This window comes from Oncorhynchus masou, chromosome 25 (genome assembly GCF_036934945.1).
Source record: "Oncorhynchus masou masou isolate Uvic2021 chromosome 25, UVic_Omas_1.1, whole genome shotgun sequence".
NCBI classification, from domain to species: domain Eukaryota; kingdom Metazoa; phylum Chordata; class Actinopteri; order Salmoniformes; family Salmonidae; genus Oncorhynchus; species Oncorhynchus masou.
The window spans coordinates 14,107,297-14,126,054 of record NC_088236.1 but is presented as its reverse complement, the minus strand read 5'-3'; the positions used below and the strand labels follow the sequence as shown (position 1 = coordinate 14,126,054).

General features: G+C 43.4%; 1 protein-coding gene across 4 annotated transcripts in view; it reads right to left on the bottom strand.

The window, feature by feature from the left end:
- Positions 1-2,187: 2,187 nt before the first annotated feature.
- LOC135513805 (volume-regulated anion channel subunit LRRC8A-like) overlaps positions 2,188-18,758 on the bottom strand; it is a 19,829-nt gene continuing 3,258 nt past the window's right edge. For 3 of the 4 annotated variants that reach the window (XM_064936740.1, XM_064936741.1, XM_064936742.1), the window contains 6 exons: positions 12,115-12,259; positions 10,793-11,956; positions 10,190-10,522; positions 9,818-10,003; positions 5,167-5,457; positions 2,188-4,440 (listed from right to left, as the gene is read on the bottom strand). In XM_064936740.1, coding sequence (XP_064792812.1) covers positions 4,165-4,440; positions 5,167-5,457; positions 9,818-10,003; positions 10,190-10,522; positions 10,793-11,956; positions 12,115-12,252 — 2,388 coding nt within the window. In that variant the 5' untranslated portion in view covers positions 12,253-12,259 and the 3' untranslated portion in view covers positions 2,188-4,164. Of the gene's footprint in view, positions 4,441-5,166; positions 5,458-9,817; positions 10,004-10,189; positions 10,523-10,792; positions 11,957-12,114; positions 12,260-18,436; positions 18,747-18,758 lie in introns of those variants that run through there. The other variant, XM_064936743.1, reaches the window with a different exon arrangement.

Here is an 18,758-nt window from a genome sequence, read left to right as displayed (position 1 = left end):
TAGATGTGGAATTTGATTTAAAAACAAAATATGGTGTAACAAAAACATGTTGGAGGATGACATTCCAGTTTAAAAATACAACTACATGGTATTGTGGTAGGAGTAGGGTCTACTGTACATCTATGATGGCTCTAAAACATATACTGTACACATCAATTTCTTCCATACTCTTAATTAAAGTGAGCAACAAAGGAAACAACACAAATGAATACACACAAAATATATCTATTGACATACAGTGCCTTGCGAAAGTATTCGGCCCCCTTGAACTTTGCGACCTTTTGCCACATTTCAGGCTTCAAACATAAAGATATAAAACTGTATTTTTTTGTGAAGAATCAGGACACAAGGGTACACACTTTCTCCAAGACATCTCACACTTGACGATGGGCTGCACTCATCTAAGGGCTGTTTCCCAGACACAGATTAAGCTTCGTTCTGGAATAAAAACCTATTTCAAAAGAGAATGTCCATTTGAGATGGAGAATGCTTTTTAGTCCTGGACTAATCTGTGTCTAAAAAACGGATCCCTTCTGTTAATCTTGTCTCACTATCTAGTCTAGCATGAATATTTGCATAATTCCATGAAGAGACAAGTATGAAATAAGAGTTGATTGTTGATGTCATCAGCAGTGGATTGCTGAGGAAACGTACATGTCATAGTAACCTTTTAAGAACATAAATACCAGTGGAGGCTGATGGAAGGAGCTATAGGATGGGCTCATTGTAATAGCTGGACTGGAATTAATGGAATGGAGTCAAAACACGTGGTTTCCATGTTTGACTCCTTTCCATTAATTCCATTCCAACCATTACAATGAACCCATCTTCCTACAGCCTTAAATCTTCTTAACTTCTTGCATGGGCAAGTGGGAAAGACAAGCATTGGCAGAACAGCTTTACACAGCCAGCCATCATTCCGGTGTTGTTTGTGTTGTCCTTCAGTCATAAGACCACTGTGCATATTTTGTTAATCTCCATGTCATCCACAGCAATGTTCTTTGCATCTGTGTTATAATCTGTTTCCTGATGACAAGACAGCTCCTCTATGCACGTGTTGTGTTGCTGTGTCAGAGCCATGCATTGACCTTGCATAGAGAAGTCCACAATCATCGCAACATCATCTTGCTCACTGAGACAAACCCAATCATCACAACATCATCATGCTCACTGAGGCAAACCCAATCATCACAACATCATCATGCTCACTGAGACAAACCCAGAAATGCTGGGGGGATATAGAATTTTACTCACAAAAATAGTTGATGAACAAATAGATGAATATGGAATGACCTATGAGGATGAGATATTTGGTTGTCAGACTCATAACAGCTAGAATGACTAGTTAAGAAATGGAAACTCAACTCCATCTGAAATGGCATCCTATTCCCTACAGTGCATTACTTAGGGTGCCATTTCAGCTGCACCCTAACAACCTCTTAACTAGAGCATAGAGCCCCATTCATGGTTGCGTATCAACACTAATGAACAGTAGTAACCGGTAGCTCAATATAGCACCCACACATTAAGGATCAACTTGAACATCGATCCCCATCTTTAAGTACAAGTTAACAAGGCCAAAGTACCCATGGAACACTTTAATGTATACATCCTGTTTTAATCATTTCATATCTATATACTGTATTTTGGTCAATGCCTCTCTGACAAAGCTCATCGTAAATTTGATATATTTCCATTTGATTTTTTAGATGTATGTGTAGATCCTACTGCACCATTGGAGCTTTTCGCTACACCGTCAACAACATCTACTAAATATGTGTACGTGACCAATACATTTCTATTTCAAATCCTAACTCAATTTTGGTCCTTAATTCTGAAAATGAACATAATGTAGTCAGCAAGATCCCTTCATAGTGATGGCTATGCTCCACTGTGGTAGCCTGACAAAGGGACAGATTGAATCAAATCTGTCTATTGTGATTCATCTTGTTTATTCAGTAGCCTCAATAAAACATGCTGTATTATTATATAGACCCCAGAACTGGAAATACTATAATGTGGGTTTCATTGAATTCAACCTTATGACCATTCTATTCAAATACTGCCATTAATCCACGTAATGCTGATGCCATCCAGGTAGCTATTGTTAATGCACTGAACAGAAATATAAATGCAAGATGCAGTGTTGGTCCCATGTTTCATGAGTTGAAATAAAAAGATCCCAGAAATGTTCCATATTTTTTTATGCAGAAATTTGATTACATCCTTGTTAGTGAGCATTTCTCCTTCGTCAAGATAATCCATCCATCTGACAGGTGTGGCATATCAAGAAGCTGATTAAACAGCATGATCATTACACCAGTGCACCTTGCGCTGGGGACAGTAAAAGGCCACTCTAAAATGTGCAGTTGTCACAACACAATGCAAAAGACGTCTCAAGTTGAGGGAGCGTGCAATTGGCATGCTGACTGCAGGAATGTCCACCAGAGCTGTTGCCAGAGAATGTTCATTTCTCTACCATAAGCCGCCTCCAATGTCATTTTAGAGAATTTGGCAGTAGGTCCAACCAGGCTGAGAACCTCAGACCACATGTATGGCGTCCTGTGGGCGAGTGGTTTGCGGATGTCAACGTTGTGAAGAGTGCACCATGGTGGCGGTGGGGTTAGGGATGTTATCTGCAATTGTTATATCCATTTGTGGAGTTATAAATTAATTCTTGGATAATATAACTCCAATTCCAAGACACAGATTAAGCTTAGTCCTGGAATAAAAACCTATTTCAAAGGAGAATTTCCATTGAGACTGAGAATGCTTTTTAGGCCTGTGTCTAAGAAACGGATCCCTTCTGTTAGTCTTCTCTCACTATGTAGTCTAGCATGAATATTTGCATAATTCCATTAAGAGACAAGTATGTCTGAGATAACACCATAAAATAAGAGTTGATTGTCAATGTCATCAGCAGTGGATTGCTGAGGAAAGGGTCTATCTGTAATTGCTATATCTATTTGTGGACTTATAAATGAATGATATATACACCCATTGATTCTTGAATAATATAACTCAGATTAAGTTTAGTCCTGGAATAAAATCCTCTTTCAAAAGGAGAATTTCCATTGAGACTGAGAATGCTTAGTCCATAGTTGCATGGCTCCGCCAATGAATTTGAGAGTGGTTACAATTCTCCAGCCCCATACCGCAGCTGTTACAGACATCGTATCTAATTTAAGCAGCACATTCCAGTGCTGATGCATAGGAGGAGTAATATAAATGGATTGTATAGCAGTCGTCGGCCCAGTTTACTTTGACATAACTTACTGATTAAACAACAATTTGCCGAATTGCCACTGGAGAAAAAAAAAAAAAAAAAACACTGGTGTATTTAAGCAATAAGGCCCGAGGGGGTGTGGTATATGGCCAATATACCACAGCTACGGGCTGTTCTTAAGCACTTTATAAACATGTTAACTAAAATGTCAGTCAGTGAGCAAGGAATAAAGACCTGGCCGCTACAACATTATTTGATTTCGACCAATTCAGCTAGGTCCGTCCAATTTTGAGTGGAAAATTCCCCATTTAAGATATTTTCTGTTATGAATGTAATGGACCACACACACACACACACACACTAGAGTAATGAGCACAGGACCAGAGATCTTGGAGAATCCTCCTTTAATGGAGCTTCTTCCTCCTGTCATTGCGGACAGTAGCTATACACCATCTCTCATGGCACATACTGAGAGTGGGCAACTAACTATTGCCACTTAGCACCCTATGGACTAGAATCTATCAAGGGGGGCCTATTGTACTGTATGTAACAGGATAATATACCCTGCCTTAATGACAATTACACTGCCCACCTGCAGAGTCCCTTCTCTTACAGAAATATGGCATTTGCATTTTGTATCCTCACGTGCAACACATTCGAGCGGACATCTCTCATGTTGTTCAACACACACACACTGTATCCCATGGCAGACTTTTGTATCTTTTTTTACGTCTGGAAAAAAAAGTGGCATGGCGGTGGGACTTCGATTCCCTTTGAAAAGCATCCCTGCAGTAGAGTAGAGTACAGTCAGAGTGAGCAGGGGCTGCTCTGTTAGCGAGCTGTCCGAAGCTGTGTAGTCCTCTAGTCCTCTTCAGTCCTCCAGGTGTCCGGCGTGTGTCTGTTTTGACTAAGTTACCATCCCCCAACCCCCTATCTACTCAGGCAGTCTCCTTGTCCACCTTCCACAGCTGCTCCTTCACCTCGGTGGGCAGGGTGTTGAAGAGGTCCTCCTCCACCACCAGGCCCGTCTTCTTCAACTGCCTGCATTCCCCCAGCTCCACGGGCAGACAGTCCAGTCTATTCCCCCTGAGCTCCAGCTGGGTCAGGGCCGTCAGCTCCCCGAAGCGTGACGGCAGAGACGTCAGGCAGTTGTTCCCCAGGTTCAGAGTACGGAGCTTCTTACACTGGAACAGCTCGTTGGGCAGGGCCTCAATCTGTGGGGCGAAAAGAAAGGAAAGTGGGATCAAGAGGTAGTGTCAGGTGGACGTGACTATGACTGCACAACGTGTTATAGTGTCAGGTGGACGTGACTATCACTGCACAATGTGTTATAGTGTCAGGTGGACGTAACTATCACTGCACAATGTGTTATAGTGTCAGGTGGACGTGACTATCACTGCACAATGTGTTATAGTGTCAGGTGGACATGACTATGACTGCACAATGTGTTATAGTGTCAGGTGGACGTGACTATCACTGCACAATGTGTTATAGTGTCAGGTGGACGTGACTATCACTGCACAATGTGTTATAGTGTCAGGTGGACGTAACTATCACTGCACAATGTGTTATAGTGTCAGGTGGACGTGACTATCACTGCACAATGTGTTATAGTGTCAGGTGGACATGACTATGACTGCACAATGTGTTATAGTGTCAGGTGGACGTGACTATCACTGCACAATGTGTTATAGTGTCAGGTGGACGTGACTATCACTGCACAATGTGTTATAGTGTCAGGTGGACATGACTATGACTGCACAATGTGTTATAGTGTCAGGTGGACGTAACTATCACTGCACAATGTGTTAATGGGATTTGATTCACAGTTCTCAGATGAGTCAACACGGCTACAGACAACACTTTCCTCATAACTAATCCAGAATACACCCTCAGAACTGTTTGTACAACAAAACAAATCTGAAAAGGAAAGCACTCACTCTGTTAGCAGTGACTACCAGGTACTGGAGGTTCTGCAGGTACCCCACGTCTGCTGGGATGTAGGTGAGGTTGTTGTGGCTCAGGTCTAGGAAGCGCAGCTTCCGACAGTAGAACAGCTGGCTGGGGATCTTATCGATCTTGTTCCTGTTCAGATAGAGCCTCTCCATGTTGTTGAGGGTGCCGATCTGGATGGGAATGTAGGCGATCTGGTTGTACCAAAGCTTAAGGCAGACCAGCCGGTGCAGGTGCTGGAAGCTGATGATCTCCTCGATGGTCTTCAGGTTGTTGTCCTTCAATGATGACAATAATAATACATTTCATTCATACATACAAAAGCATTTAATAAATACAAGGCCAGTTTTCCCTGACACAGATTAAGCTTAGTCCTGGACTAGATTTGGGCATTTTCACACAGGTTTTTCACTTAGCTGTAGTTCGAATAAGTTTCATTATTTGTTACACATACATACAATGGGGCAAAAAAGTATTTAGTCAGCCACCAATTGTGCAAGTTCTCCCACTTAAAAAGATGAGGCCTGTAATTTTCATCATAGGTACACTTCAAAGTGAGAAAAAAAATCCAGATAATCACATTGTAGGATTTTTGATGAATTTATTTGCAAATTATGGTGGAAAATAAGTATTTGGTCACCTACAAACAAGCAAGATTTCTGGCTCTCACAGACCTGTAACTTCTTCTTTAAGAGTCCTCCACTCGTTACCTGTATTAATGGCACCTGTTTGAACTTGTTATCAGTATAAAAGACACCTGTCCACAACCTCAAACAGTCACACTCCAAACTCCACTATGGCCAAGACCAAAGAGCTGCCAAAGGACACCAGAAACAAAATTGTAGACCTGCACCAGGCTGGGAAGACTGAATCTGCAATAGGTAAGCAGCTTGGTTTGAAGAAATCAACTGTGGGAGCAATTATTAGGAAATGGAAGACATACAAGACCACTGATAATCTCCCTCGATCTGGGGCTCCACACAAGATCTCACCCCGTGGGGTCAAAATGATCACAAAATGGTGAGCAAAAATCCCAAAACCACACGGGGGAACCTAGTGAATGACCTGCAGAGAGCTGGGACCAAAGTAACAAAGCCTACCATCAGTATGTAACACACTACGCTGCCAGGGACTCAAATCCTGCAGTGCCAGACGTGTCCCCCTGCTTAAGCCAGTACATGTCCAGGCCCGTCTGAAGTTTGCTAGAGAGCATTTGGATGATCCAGAAGAAGATTGGGAGAATGTCATATGGTCAGATGAAAGCAAAATATAACTTTTTGGTAAAAACTCAACTCGTCATGTTTGGAGGACAAAGAATGCTGAGTTGCATCCAAATAACACCATACCTACTGTGAAGCATGGGGGTGGAAACATCATGCTTTGGGGCTGTTTTTCTGCAAAGGGACCAGGATGACTGATCCGTGTAAAGGAAAGAATGAATGGGGCCATGTATCGTGAGATGAGTGAAAACCTCCTTCCATCAGCAAGGGCATTGAAGATAAAACGTGGCTGGGTCTTTTAGCATGACAATGATCCCAAACACACCGCCCGGGCAATGAAGGAGTGGCTTCGTAAGAAGCATTTCAAGGTCCTGGAGTGGCCTAGCCAGTCTCCAGATCTCAACCCCAAAGAACATCTTTGGAGGAAATTGAAAGTCCGTGTTGCCCAGCAACAACCCCAAAACATCACCGCTCTGGAGAACATCTGCATGGAGGAATGGGCCAAAATACCAGCAACAGTGTGTGAAAACCTTGTGAAGACTTACAGAAAACATTTGACCCCTGTCATTACCAACAAAGGGTATATAACAAAGTATTGAGATAAACTTTTGTTATTGACCAAATACTTATTTTCCACCATAATTTGCAAATAAATTCATCAAAAATCCTACAATGTGATTTTCTGGATTTTTTTTCTCATTTTGTCTGTCAAAGTTGAAGAGTACCTATGATGAAAATTACAGACCTCTCATCTTTTTAAGTGGGAGAACTTGCACAATTGGTGGCTGACTAAATACTTTTTTTGCCCCACTGTACATGCATACATACATACACTACCGTTCAGAAGTTTAGGGTCACTTAGAAATATCCTTGTGCCATTGGAACACAGGAGTGATGGTTGCTGCTATTGGGCCTCATATATACACTGCTCAAAAAAATAAAGGGAACACTTAAACAACACAATGTAACTCCAAGTCAATCACACTTCTGTGAAATCAAACTGTCCACTTAGGAAGCAACACTGACAAAAATGCCACATGCTGTTGTGCAAATGGATTAGACAAGAGGTGGAAATCATAGGCAATTAGCAAGACACCCCCAATAAAGGAGTGGTTCTGCAGGTTGTGACAACAGACCACTTCTCAGTCCCTCTGCTTCTTGGCTGATGTTTTGGTCACTTTTGAATGCTGGCGGTGCTTTCACTCTAGTGGTAGCATGAGACGGAGCCTACAACCCACACAAGTGGCTCAGGTAGTGCAGCTCATCCAGGATGGCACATCAATGCGAGCTGTGGCAAGAAGGTTTGCTGTGTCTGTCAGCGTAGTGTCCAGAGCATGGAGGAGCTACCAGGAGACAGGCCAGTACATCAGGAGACGTGGAGGAGGTCGTAGGAGGGCAACAACCCAGCAGCAGGACTGCTACCTCCACCTTTGTGCAAGGAGGAGCAGGCAGAGCACTGCCAGAGCCCTGCAAAATGACCTCCAGCAGGCCACAAATGTGCAAGAGTCTGCTCAAACGGTCAGAAACAGACTCCATGAGGGTGGTATGAGGGCCCGACGTCCACAGGTGGGGGTTGTGCTTACAGCCCAACACCGTGCAGGACGATTGGCATTTGCCAGAAAACAACAAGATTGGCAAATTCGCCACTGGCGCCCTGTGCTCTTCAAAGATGAAAGCAGGTTTACACTGAGCACATGACAGAGTCTGGAGACGCTGTGGAGAACGTTCTGCTGCCTGCAACATCCTCCAGCATGACCGGTTTGGCGGTGGGTCAGTCATGGTGTGGGGTGGCATTTCTTTGGGGGGCTGCACAGCCCTCCATGTGCTCGCCAGAGGTAGCCTGACTGCCATTAGGTACCGAGATGAGATCCTCAGACCCCTTGTGAGACCATATGCTGGTGCGGTTGGCCCCTGGTTCATCCTAATGCAAGACAATGCTAGACCTCATGTGGCTGGAGTGTGTCAGCAGTTCCTGCAAGAGGAAGGCATTGATGCTATGGACTGGCCGGCCTGTTCCCCAGACCTGAATCCAATTGAGCACATCATGTCTCGCTCCATCCAGCAACGCCACGTTGCACCACAGACTGTCTAGGAGTTGGCGGATGCTTTAGTCCACGTCTGGGAGGAGATCCCTCAGGAGACCATCCGCCATCTCATCAGGAGCATGCCCAGGCGTTGTAGGGAGGTCATACAGGCACGTGGAGGCCACACACACTACTGAGCCTCATTTGGACTTGTTTTAAGGACATTACATCAAAGTTGGATCAGCCTGTAGTGTGGTTTTCCACTTTAATTTTGAGTGTGACTCCAAATCCAGACCTCCATGGGTTGATAAATTTGATTTCCATTGATAATATGTGTGTGATTTTGTTGTAAGCACATTCAACTATGTAAAGAAAAAAGTATTTAATAAGAATATTTCATTCATTCAGATCTAGGATGTGTTATTTTAGTGTTCCCTTTATTTTTTTTGAGCAGTGTATATGTATTCACACACACACACACACACTTTCAACATGCGGGAGGTAACAGTGTAAAAGCCGCTTTAACTGTGATGTGAAAGTGAATCTATTTTTTTTATTTGTATTTATTTATTGTTTTACTTCAGTTAATTTAGTAAATACTTATTTTTTCTTAAAACTGCATTGTTGGTTATGGGCTTGTAAGTAAGCATTTGTAAGCTCTACACCACTTGTATTTGGCACATGTGACAGTTAAAAGTTGATTTGAATAGTCTATATTTAGTAGCCTATATCTCCGGTATAGCCCCAGTCCCCTTAATCTGCATTGGATGTGGTCATAAATGTGCAGCTACTCACAGAATGTTTCAGAGATATCAAGTTATGGTACTGCATGAACTTCATCAAATGCTCTCAGTCAAGCAACCAATAAATAACTCTGGTTATTTTCCTGTGTTTGGTCTGGACTGCATTCTCACCGGCAGCGAACCGCACCACGGTATGAATGAGACCGAGACCGAATGAGACCGAGATTACCCTTTGTGCGTTGAACCATGGGCATTGTTTCGTGCGCTCCTGAGTGCAGATAGAGTATTCACACTAGCCCAAACTAACCGAACTAAGGGAGGAAAAGCAGCAGAATTCAGAAAAAACGCTCCAAACCAATTTGGTGTGAGAGCCCGATTAATGCGTCTGGGAAACAATACAATCACGTAATAAAATTGGTGAGAACACAAATTAAAAGTACACTGAACGCAGGGTTGCAAAATTCTTGTTACGTTCCCAAAATTCCCTGGTTTTCCTGAAATCTCAATTGGAAAATGTCAGGAATGAGGAGAGAATAAGCACACAATCTAAAATCCTGCAACCAGGATTTCTGTGAAACCAGGGAAATTTGGAAAAGTTACAAGAATATTGCAACCCTAACGGAACGTAATAAACAGCATTGACCAACGAACCTTGAGGTCAATCTCCTGCAAGTTGTGCAGGCTGAAGATGGAGTGTGGGATTCGTTCTAAGTCACAGCGGATCAGCTCCAGTTCAGTCAGGTTCACCATTTTCTTCAGGCTGTTGAGGACCATCAGCTTGGTGCCCTCGTTGTTGACTGACAGCTTCTGGAGGTGCACCCCCACGTCCGTCACCACCTGGGGTGAAGAACATCATACATAAAAAGTGAAACATTACAGTGCAGGGAGAGGGGGAAAAACAACAGGGTTTGACAGGGGCTCCTCTCCCAAACCAAATGATTAAAACTATAAATTACATGAAAAACAAACAAAGACAAGAGAAATAGATAGAGAGAGGACGATTTATTTTAAAGAAACAAATACCTGAGGTAGTTTGGTCAAGTTACTCTTCAGCCGGAGCACCTTGAGCCTCTTCAGCTCCCGTAGCCCATCAATAACAATGTATCGGTTGTTCTCTGCGCTCAGGTTCCCCGTCAGGTGCAGCTCGCTCAGGTTCTTCAGGCTGTAGATCCACAGAGGGATCTCCTTGATGTCGGTGAACTTGATGTGGAGGGACTTGAGGTTCTCCCTGAGGAAGGCCAAGGCGGGAGCCTCGATCTTAGCCGGGGTATGGTACAGCCACATCTCCTTCAGGTTGACCAGCTGGGCGATGATAGGAGGGATGGTAATGTCTGGAATGAGCTCCAGCTTCAGCACCTACAATAATAACAAAAAAATAATAGATATCGGCCTCTTGGTCCGAATGTAAGCTCAATAAACTGAAGTGACATTGGCAGGAGCAGTGTACAAGTTTCTTTCTTCTTTTAAGACATCCTGTAATTATTCCGACACACCTGAGACTCAGATGTGCAAGTACTTTTCCTATAATGTACAACAAATTGAAGTTTCTATAGTGTGTGCATTAAAAAATAGAACAAATCAAGGCACATGGACAACATGGAATACAGCCATCTCTACACAAACTACCTCCAGCTCCATCAGGTCAAATACTGTGTCTGGGATGCCACTCAGCATGAAGAGGTGCAGCTCCAACTTCTCCTGGGAGTTATTGGTGATTCTCTGCCTCAGTTTGTCCAGAGTCCACTCGTTGTTCAAGTTGAGCTGCCGCAGCTTGTTCTCGCTCACCTCGGACAGGAAGACAGCAAAGCGTTTGGAGTACAGAGGGTCGTACTGGTCAATCATGTGCAGCATGAAAGCAAAGTCGTTCTTCACGTCCGGTATGTCGCTGTAACTGCTCTCCTCTCGTATTGACTCGAAGGAGTATTTCTTCAGCGAGCGCCGCAGCATCCAACAGAGAGTGTACATGCAAATTAAGCCGTAAACCCCAACTAAGCTGATGTAGACGCAGGCTAGGATCTTAAACAGAGTGGCCAGAGGATGGGCACAACGATACATGCTGTACCCTGTGAGGCTCTCTATATCCACACTACAGTCCACACTGAACTGAATATTGTGCACATAATACCCCGTATAGCAGATAATAAAAATGAACTTAATGACTTTGATAATAGTCTGTCGGATGTAGAGCCTGTACACAATGTCTCCCTCTTCCACGTGTATGCGGAACTTTTTCACCTTTTCAAACAGAGCTTTTGCCTGTTCGCCCTCTTTCTTATCCAGGACGCCTGTCTCAGTGCGGTCCACGATCCCCTGCTCCAGGCGAGACTTTGTCTTTTGGAGCATGGGGACGCTGGCCTCCACGTCCTCGCTGACACACGACGCCTTCTTATCCATGGAGCCGTTCATCTTGTGGGGCTTGGGGTCGCGCTCCTCCACCACCGTCTCAGACAGAGCCCTGGTGGTCCAGGGAGAGTCAAAACACTTGAGTAAGATGGACACAAAGTGCTCCAGTTTGGAGCTAGTCCGGGGGAACTTGAACCAGAAGTTACTGCAGGCCAGGAAGATGAGGGTATGCAGTAGCACCAGGTAGGGGAAGTACTTGGCAAACCAGTGCAGGCGGTTCTCGTAGCACACAGCGTCTACGTAGTTGTACTGGTGGCGATCCAGGTTGTATTGGATCCCTTTGGGCTCCAACAAGAGCGGGGCCGACAGAGTAGCGTTGAAATACCTCCTGCAGGTATGGTTGACCACCCACTTGCAGGGCAGGCAGATCATCTTGTCCTGGGTGACCTAGATTGAAAGAAAAGCATTTTAAGTACATCGACAATAGTAAAGTAAGCATTTCACTGTAGTGTTTGCATACTATGCTGTCTCTGATTTGTAACAGAAGCAGAACAAAAACAAGATCAAGTACATAGGGGGAAAAAAGGGACTGTCCTCTAACGGACCTGCAGAGTGCCCCCGAACACGGCGATCATGAGCATGACGATGGAGATGTAGTCGGTGAAGACGTCCCACCATGGCTTCAGGATGCGGTAGGCCGGCTGGCAGTCTACAAAGTAACGCAGCTCAGTGATGGGGATCATGGCTTATCTGGGAAGAGGAGAAATAATAATAATAATTAGGTGGGTGGTTATATTTATCCTGTTTCACATATGTACAAGTATGTGTGAATTGGAAATGTGTTTTTTTGCAAACCCCAACTCTCCCTCTGACACCCTACGAGAGTTGGGTCACGGCCAGCGTCTGCCATTATCAATGGCGACCCTGGAGCAGTTAAGGTTAAGTGCCTTGCTCAAAGGGCCCAGATGGATTTTGCGCCTTGTCGGATTGGGGATTTGAACTAGCGACCTTTCGGTTATTGGCCCCACGCTTTAACCGCTAGGCTACCTGCCACCCATAGTATGACAGACAGGAGGTTTCATAATTTCAAATTCAATGTTTTTTTAATGATCAAATTGCAGAAGAGCAATTCTGTATTTCTGAAATACTTGGCATTTAAAAATGGGGGCCTTCAGGTCCAATAAAATAACGGTGCACTCGCCACTAATAAATTGTCTACATTAAAATAGGGAAATCTGTTTTATGCCATAATTTTTTAAATTTTGCATCCGGAACATATGTAGATTAGCAACCGCAATTAGTAACAGCCATTCACGTCTTTATTTAACACTCAAATCAACGAAGAGTACCATAGCTCTTGCTTCTGGATCTCCATGAACAAAACAAGCATCCTATGTCGAATGTAATGTGTAACACATATTCTGTACTGACAGCATCAGAAAAGGGAGATACCTGGTCAACTGCACAACTGAATGCATTCAACCGAAATAGGTCTTCCGTATTTAACCCAGCCCCTCCGAATCAATGGCAGCAATGCTAACAGGGTCACGCATCCGATAATAGGCAACCAGATGGATTCAGTTGAAGGTGTGTAGTAATTGAATAGACTGACTACCGCATGCATGTTCTGACACCTGAATCTCTGATGCATTATATTGGCTGGTTTGCTATTGATTTCACTATTGTTAAACAGGTCCAGTTAATCTAGATGCCATAGGGCAGGGTTTGGGACAGCATTTTCATTAGGGCTGGCAGGGTGTGTGTGTTGGGCTGGGAATTGCCAGGGACCTCACAATACTATATTAAATCGCAATACCATACATGTATTGCAATTCACTTGATTCAATATTGCAATTTGATGTCCCAAACATATTGCTCACTATACAGTCAGGCCATAAATATTTGGACATTGACCAAGTTATTATTATTTTACCTGTATCACAGCATATTGGAGTTGAAATTAAATAATGAATATCAGCTGAAAGTGCAGACCTTCAGCTTTAAAATCCAAATTGTGTGAACGGGGTAGGAATTAAAGCACTTTTTAATGTGCCCCCCCCCCCCTTATCAAGGGACCAAAAGTAATTGGACAATTGGCTGCTCAGCTGTTCCATGTCCAGGTGTGTTTTACTCCCTAATTAGTTAATTTACAGGTAAGCAGATAAACGGTCTACAGACATTTTTTTAGGTGGTAGATCAGCTTTAATATTGTAGATAGATTGTAGCTTCCATCAATGTAAGTGTCTGTAACATTTCCAATCACAGAGATATATAGATATATCTATACACACACACACACACACACACACACACACACAGCTCAAAAAAATAAAGGGAACACTAAAAACACATCCTAGATCTGAATTAATTAAATATTCTTATTAAATACTTTTTTCTTTACATAGTTGAATGTGCTGACAACAAAAATCACGCAAAAATGATCAATGGAAATCAAATTTATCAACCCATGGAGGTCTGGATTTGGAGTCACACTCAAAATTAAAGTGGAAAAACCACACTACAGGCTGATCCAACTTTGATGTAATGTCCTTAAAACAAGTCAAAATGAGGCTCAGAAGTGTGTGTGGCCTCCACGTGCCTGTATGACCTCCCTACAACGCCTGGGCATGCTCCTGATGAGGTGGCGGATGGTCTCCTGAGGGATCTCCTCCCAGACCTGGACTAAAGCATCCACCAACTCCTGGACAGTCTGTGGTGCAATGTGGTGTTGGTGGATGGAGCGAGACATGATGTCCCAGATGTGCTCAATTGGATTCATGTCTGGGGAACGGGTGGGCCAGTCCATAGCATCAATGCCTTCCTCTTGCAGGAACTGCTGACACTCCAGCCACATGAGGTCTAGCATGGTCTTGCATTAGGAGGAACCCAGGGCCAACCGCACCAGCATATGGTCTCACAAGGGGTCTGAGGATCTCATCTCAGTACCTAATGGCAGTCAGCCTACCTCTGGCGAGCACATGGAGTGCTGTGCGGCTCCCAAAGAAATGCCACCCCACACCATGACTGACCCACCGCCAAACCGGTCATGCTGGAGGATGTTGCAGGCAGCAGAACGTTCTCCACGGCGTCTTCAAACTCTGTCATGTCTGTCACATGTGCTCAGTGTGAACCTGCTTTCATCTGTGAAGAGCATAGGGCGCCAGTGGCGAATTTGCCAATCTTGGTGTTCTCTGGCAAATGCTAAACGTCCTGCACGGTGTTGGGCTGTAAGCACAACCCCCACCTGTGGACGTCGGGCCCTCATACCACCCTCATGGAGTCTGTTTCTGACTGTTTGAGCAGACATATGCACATGTGGCCTGCTGGAGGTAATTTTGCAGGGCTCTGGCAGTGCTCCTCCTGCTAGGCGGAGGTAGCGGTCCTGCTGCTGGGTTGTTGCCCTCCTACAGCCTCCTCCATGTCTCCTGATGTACTGGCCTGTCTCCTGGTAGCACCTCCATGCTCTAGACACTACGCTGACAGACACAGCAAACCTTCTTGCCACAGCTCGCATTGATGTTCCATCCTGGATGAGCTGCACTACCTGAGCCACTTGGGTTGTAGACTCTGTTGATTTCAAGTGTGGCATTTGCAATCGGTTGTTGTTGTTAACCCTCAATATGAAGTCCAAAGAGCTGTCACTGCAAGGGAAGCAAGCCATCATTTGGCTGAACAATCAAAAGAAACCAATCAGAGAGAGAGCAAAAACATGTGTGGCCATATCAACTACAGTGCCTTGCGAAAATATTCGGCCCCCTTGAAATTTGCGACCTTTTGCCACATTTCAGGCTTCAAACATAAAGATATAAAACTGTATTTTTTTGTGAAGAATCAACAACATGTGGGACACAATCATGAAGTGGAACGACATTTATTGGATATTTCAAACTTTTTTAACAAATCAAAAACTGAAAAATTGGGCGTGCAAAATTATTCAGCCCCCTTAAGTTAATACTTTGTAGCGCCACCTTTTGCTGCAATTACAGCTGTAAGTCGCTTGGGGTATGTCTCTATCAGTTTTGCACATCGTGAGACTGAAATTTTTTCCCCATTCCTCCTTGCAAAACAGCTCGAGCTCAGTGAGGTTGGATGGAGAGCATTTGTGAAGAGCAGTTTTCAGTTCTTTCCACTGATTCTCGATAGGATTCAGGTCTGGACTTTGACTTGGCCATTCTAACACCTGGATATGTTTATTTTTGAACCATTCCATTGTAGATTTTGCTTTATGTTTTGGATCATTGTCTTGTTGGAAGACAAATCTCCGTCCCAGTCTCAGGTCTTTTGCAGACTCCATCAGGTTTTCTTCCAGAATGGTCCTGTATTTGGCTCCATCCATCTTCCCATCAATTTTAACCATCTTCCCTGTCCCTGCTGAAGAAAAGCAGGCCCAAACCACGATGCTGCCACCACCATGTTTGACAGTGGGGATGGTGAGTTCAGGGTGATGAGCTGTGTTGCTTTTACGCCAAACATAACGTTTTGCATTGTTGCCAAAAAGTTCAATTTTGGTTTCATCTGACCAGAGCACCTTCTTCCACATGTTTGGTGTGTCTCCCAGGTGGCTTGTGGCAAACTTTAAACGACACTTTTATGGATATCTTTAAGAAATGGCTTTCTTCTTGCCACTCTTCCATAAAGGCCAGATTTGTGCAATATACGACTGATTGTTGTCCTATGGACAGAGTCTCCCACCTCAGCTGTAGATCTCTGCAGTTCATCCAGAGTGATCATGGGCCTCTAGGCTGCATCTCTGATCAGTCTTCTCCTTGTATGAGCTGAAAGTTTAGAGGGACGGCCAGGTCTTGGTAGATTTGCAGTGGTCTGATACTCCTTCCATTTCAATATTATCGCTTGCACAGTGCTCCTTGGAATGTTTAAAGCTTGGGAAATCTTTTTGTATCCAAATCCGGCTTTAAACTTCTTCACAACAGTATCTTGAACCTGCCTGGTGTGTTCTTGTTCTTCATGATGCTCTCTGCGCTTTTAACGGACCTCTGAGACTATCACAGTGCAGGTGCATTTATACTGAGACTTGATTACACACAGGTGGAGTGTATTTATCATCATTAGTCATTTAGGTCAACATTGGATCATTCACTGAACTTCTGGAGAGAGTTTGCTGCACTGAAAGTAAAGGGGCTGAATAATTTTGCACGCCCAATTTTTCAGTTTTTGATTTGTTAAAAAAAGTTTGAAATATCCAATAAATGTCGTTCCACTTCATGATTGAGTCCCACTTGTTGTTGATTCTTCACAAAAAAATAGTTTTATATCTTTATGTTTGAAGCCTGAAATGTGGCAAAAGGCCGCAAAGTTCAAGGGGGCCGAATACTTTCGCAAGGCACTGTATTTGGTACATTATTAACAAGAAAGACCACACTGGTGAACACCAAAAGGCCCGAAAGATCACGGAAAACAACTGTGGTGGATGACAGAATAATTATTTCCCTGGTGAAGAAAAACCCCTTCACAACAGTTGGCCAGATCAGGAACACCTTCCAGGAGGTAGGCATATCAGTGTCAAAGTCAACATTCAAGAGAAGACTTCACCAGAGTAAATACAGACGCTTTACCATAAAATGTAAACCATTGGTAAGCCTCAAAAACAGGAAGACCAGAATCGAGGTTTGCCAAAAAACTTCTAAAAAAAGCCTGTACAATTCTGGAACCGCATCCTATGGACAGATGAGCCAAAGATCAACGTGTATCAGAATGATGGGAAGAGAAGAGTATGGAGAAGGGAAGGAACTGTTTCATCAGAGCATACCACCTCATCTGTGAAGCATGATGGAGGTAGTGTTATGACGTGGGCATATATGGCTGCCAATGGAACTGGTTACTTTGTATTTATTGATGATGTGACTGCTGACAAGCAGCAGGATGATTTCTGAAGTGTTTAGGTCTATATTATCTGCTCAGATTCAGCCAAATGCTTCAAAACTCATTGGACGGCGCAGATGGACAATGACCCAAAGCATACTGCGAAAGCAACCCAATACTTTTTTAAGGCAAAGAATTGGAATGCTCTGCAATGGCCAAGTCAATCACCTGAATCCAATTGAGCATGCATTTCACTTGCTGAAGGCAAAACGCCCCAAGAACAAGGAACTCGAGACAGCTGCAGTAAAGACCTGGCAGAGCATCACCAGGGAAGAAACCCAGCATCTGGTGATGTCTATGGGTTCCAGACTTTAGGCAGTCATTGACTACAAAGGATTTGCAAACAAGTATTAAAAATCACAATTTAATTTATGATTGTCAGTTGTCCATTTACTTTTGAGCCCCTAAAATTCAGGGCTATGTATACAAATGATTGTAATTCCTCCACGGTTCACACAATAATTTGGACAAAACATTTTGGCTCACCATTTAAAAAGAAGATAGAGAACAAGCTACAGGATGAAAAATAGTTTTGGTGTAGGTGCAGCCGACTAGAGCTACCTAACAAAACAAAAAATACAAATCAATAGTTGGAGTCAAAGTATCGATATAATCCTAAATAATATTGCGATATTTAACTGTATCAATTCCCCCCCCCCATCACTAATTTGGATTACCCTGGAAAACACACAGCATGTCTCAGAAGACCAAAGTCAGTTTAGCAGTAATCTAATTCATCAGCGGTTAGATTAGTAATTTAAGTGTTTAAATCACCGAGACCTGGCCATGAACCTACTTGGAAAATAGAAGAGGTACAATATTGAAGTGTTTACATTCAGTAAGAAGAACAGGGTAGTGAGATGAATGTATAACAAAAGCTATGGGGAAGGTAGTTGGCAGATCATTAAAACATTCCAGAAATAAACATTCCAGAATAGATAGGAGGCACAAGTGACAGAAAATCAAAACTAACAGAAAAAAATATGCAGTCTAGTTATCCTACATGTCCAATATTCCACATTTTAAAGTAAAAGAAATAATACTTACAAAATCTGGAACAAAATACAGTAGAACAGTAAGTCTCCATTTATGAACAGCATACAAAATAGGTCTTCTCTATTTAGGCCTTCAACTCCAATACTTAACTACCATGAAGATAGACAGACTGATAAACATCTGACGTTTTACCATGTGTCCCGCTCTTTCACTTGTGTACCCTTCTCACCAAGAACATTATCTTCACAACTGTAACACTTCTATAGAAAAATCTTCCGTTTTGGCTCGTCTGATCCAAACACAAACCACAGACACGACAGCCACCTTACTTTCGTTATCTATTCTTAGTCGTTTCCCATAATAATACCCAGGG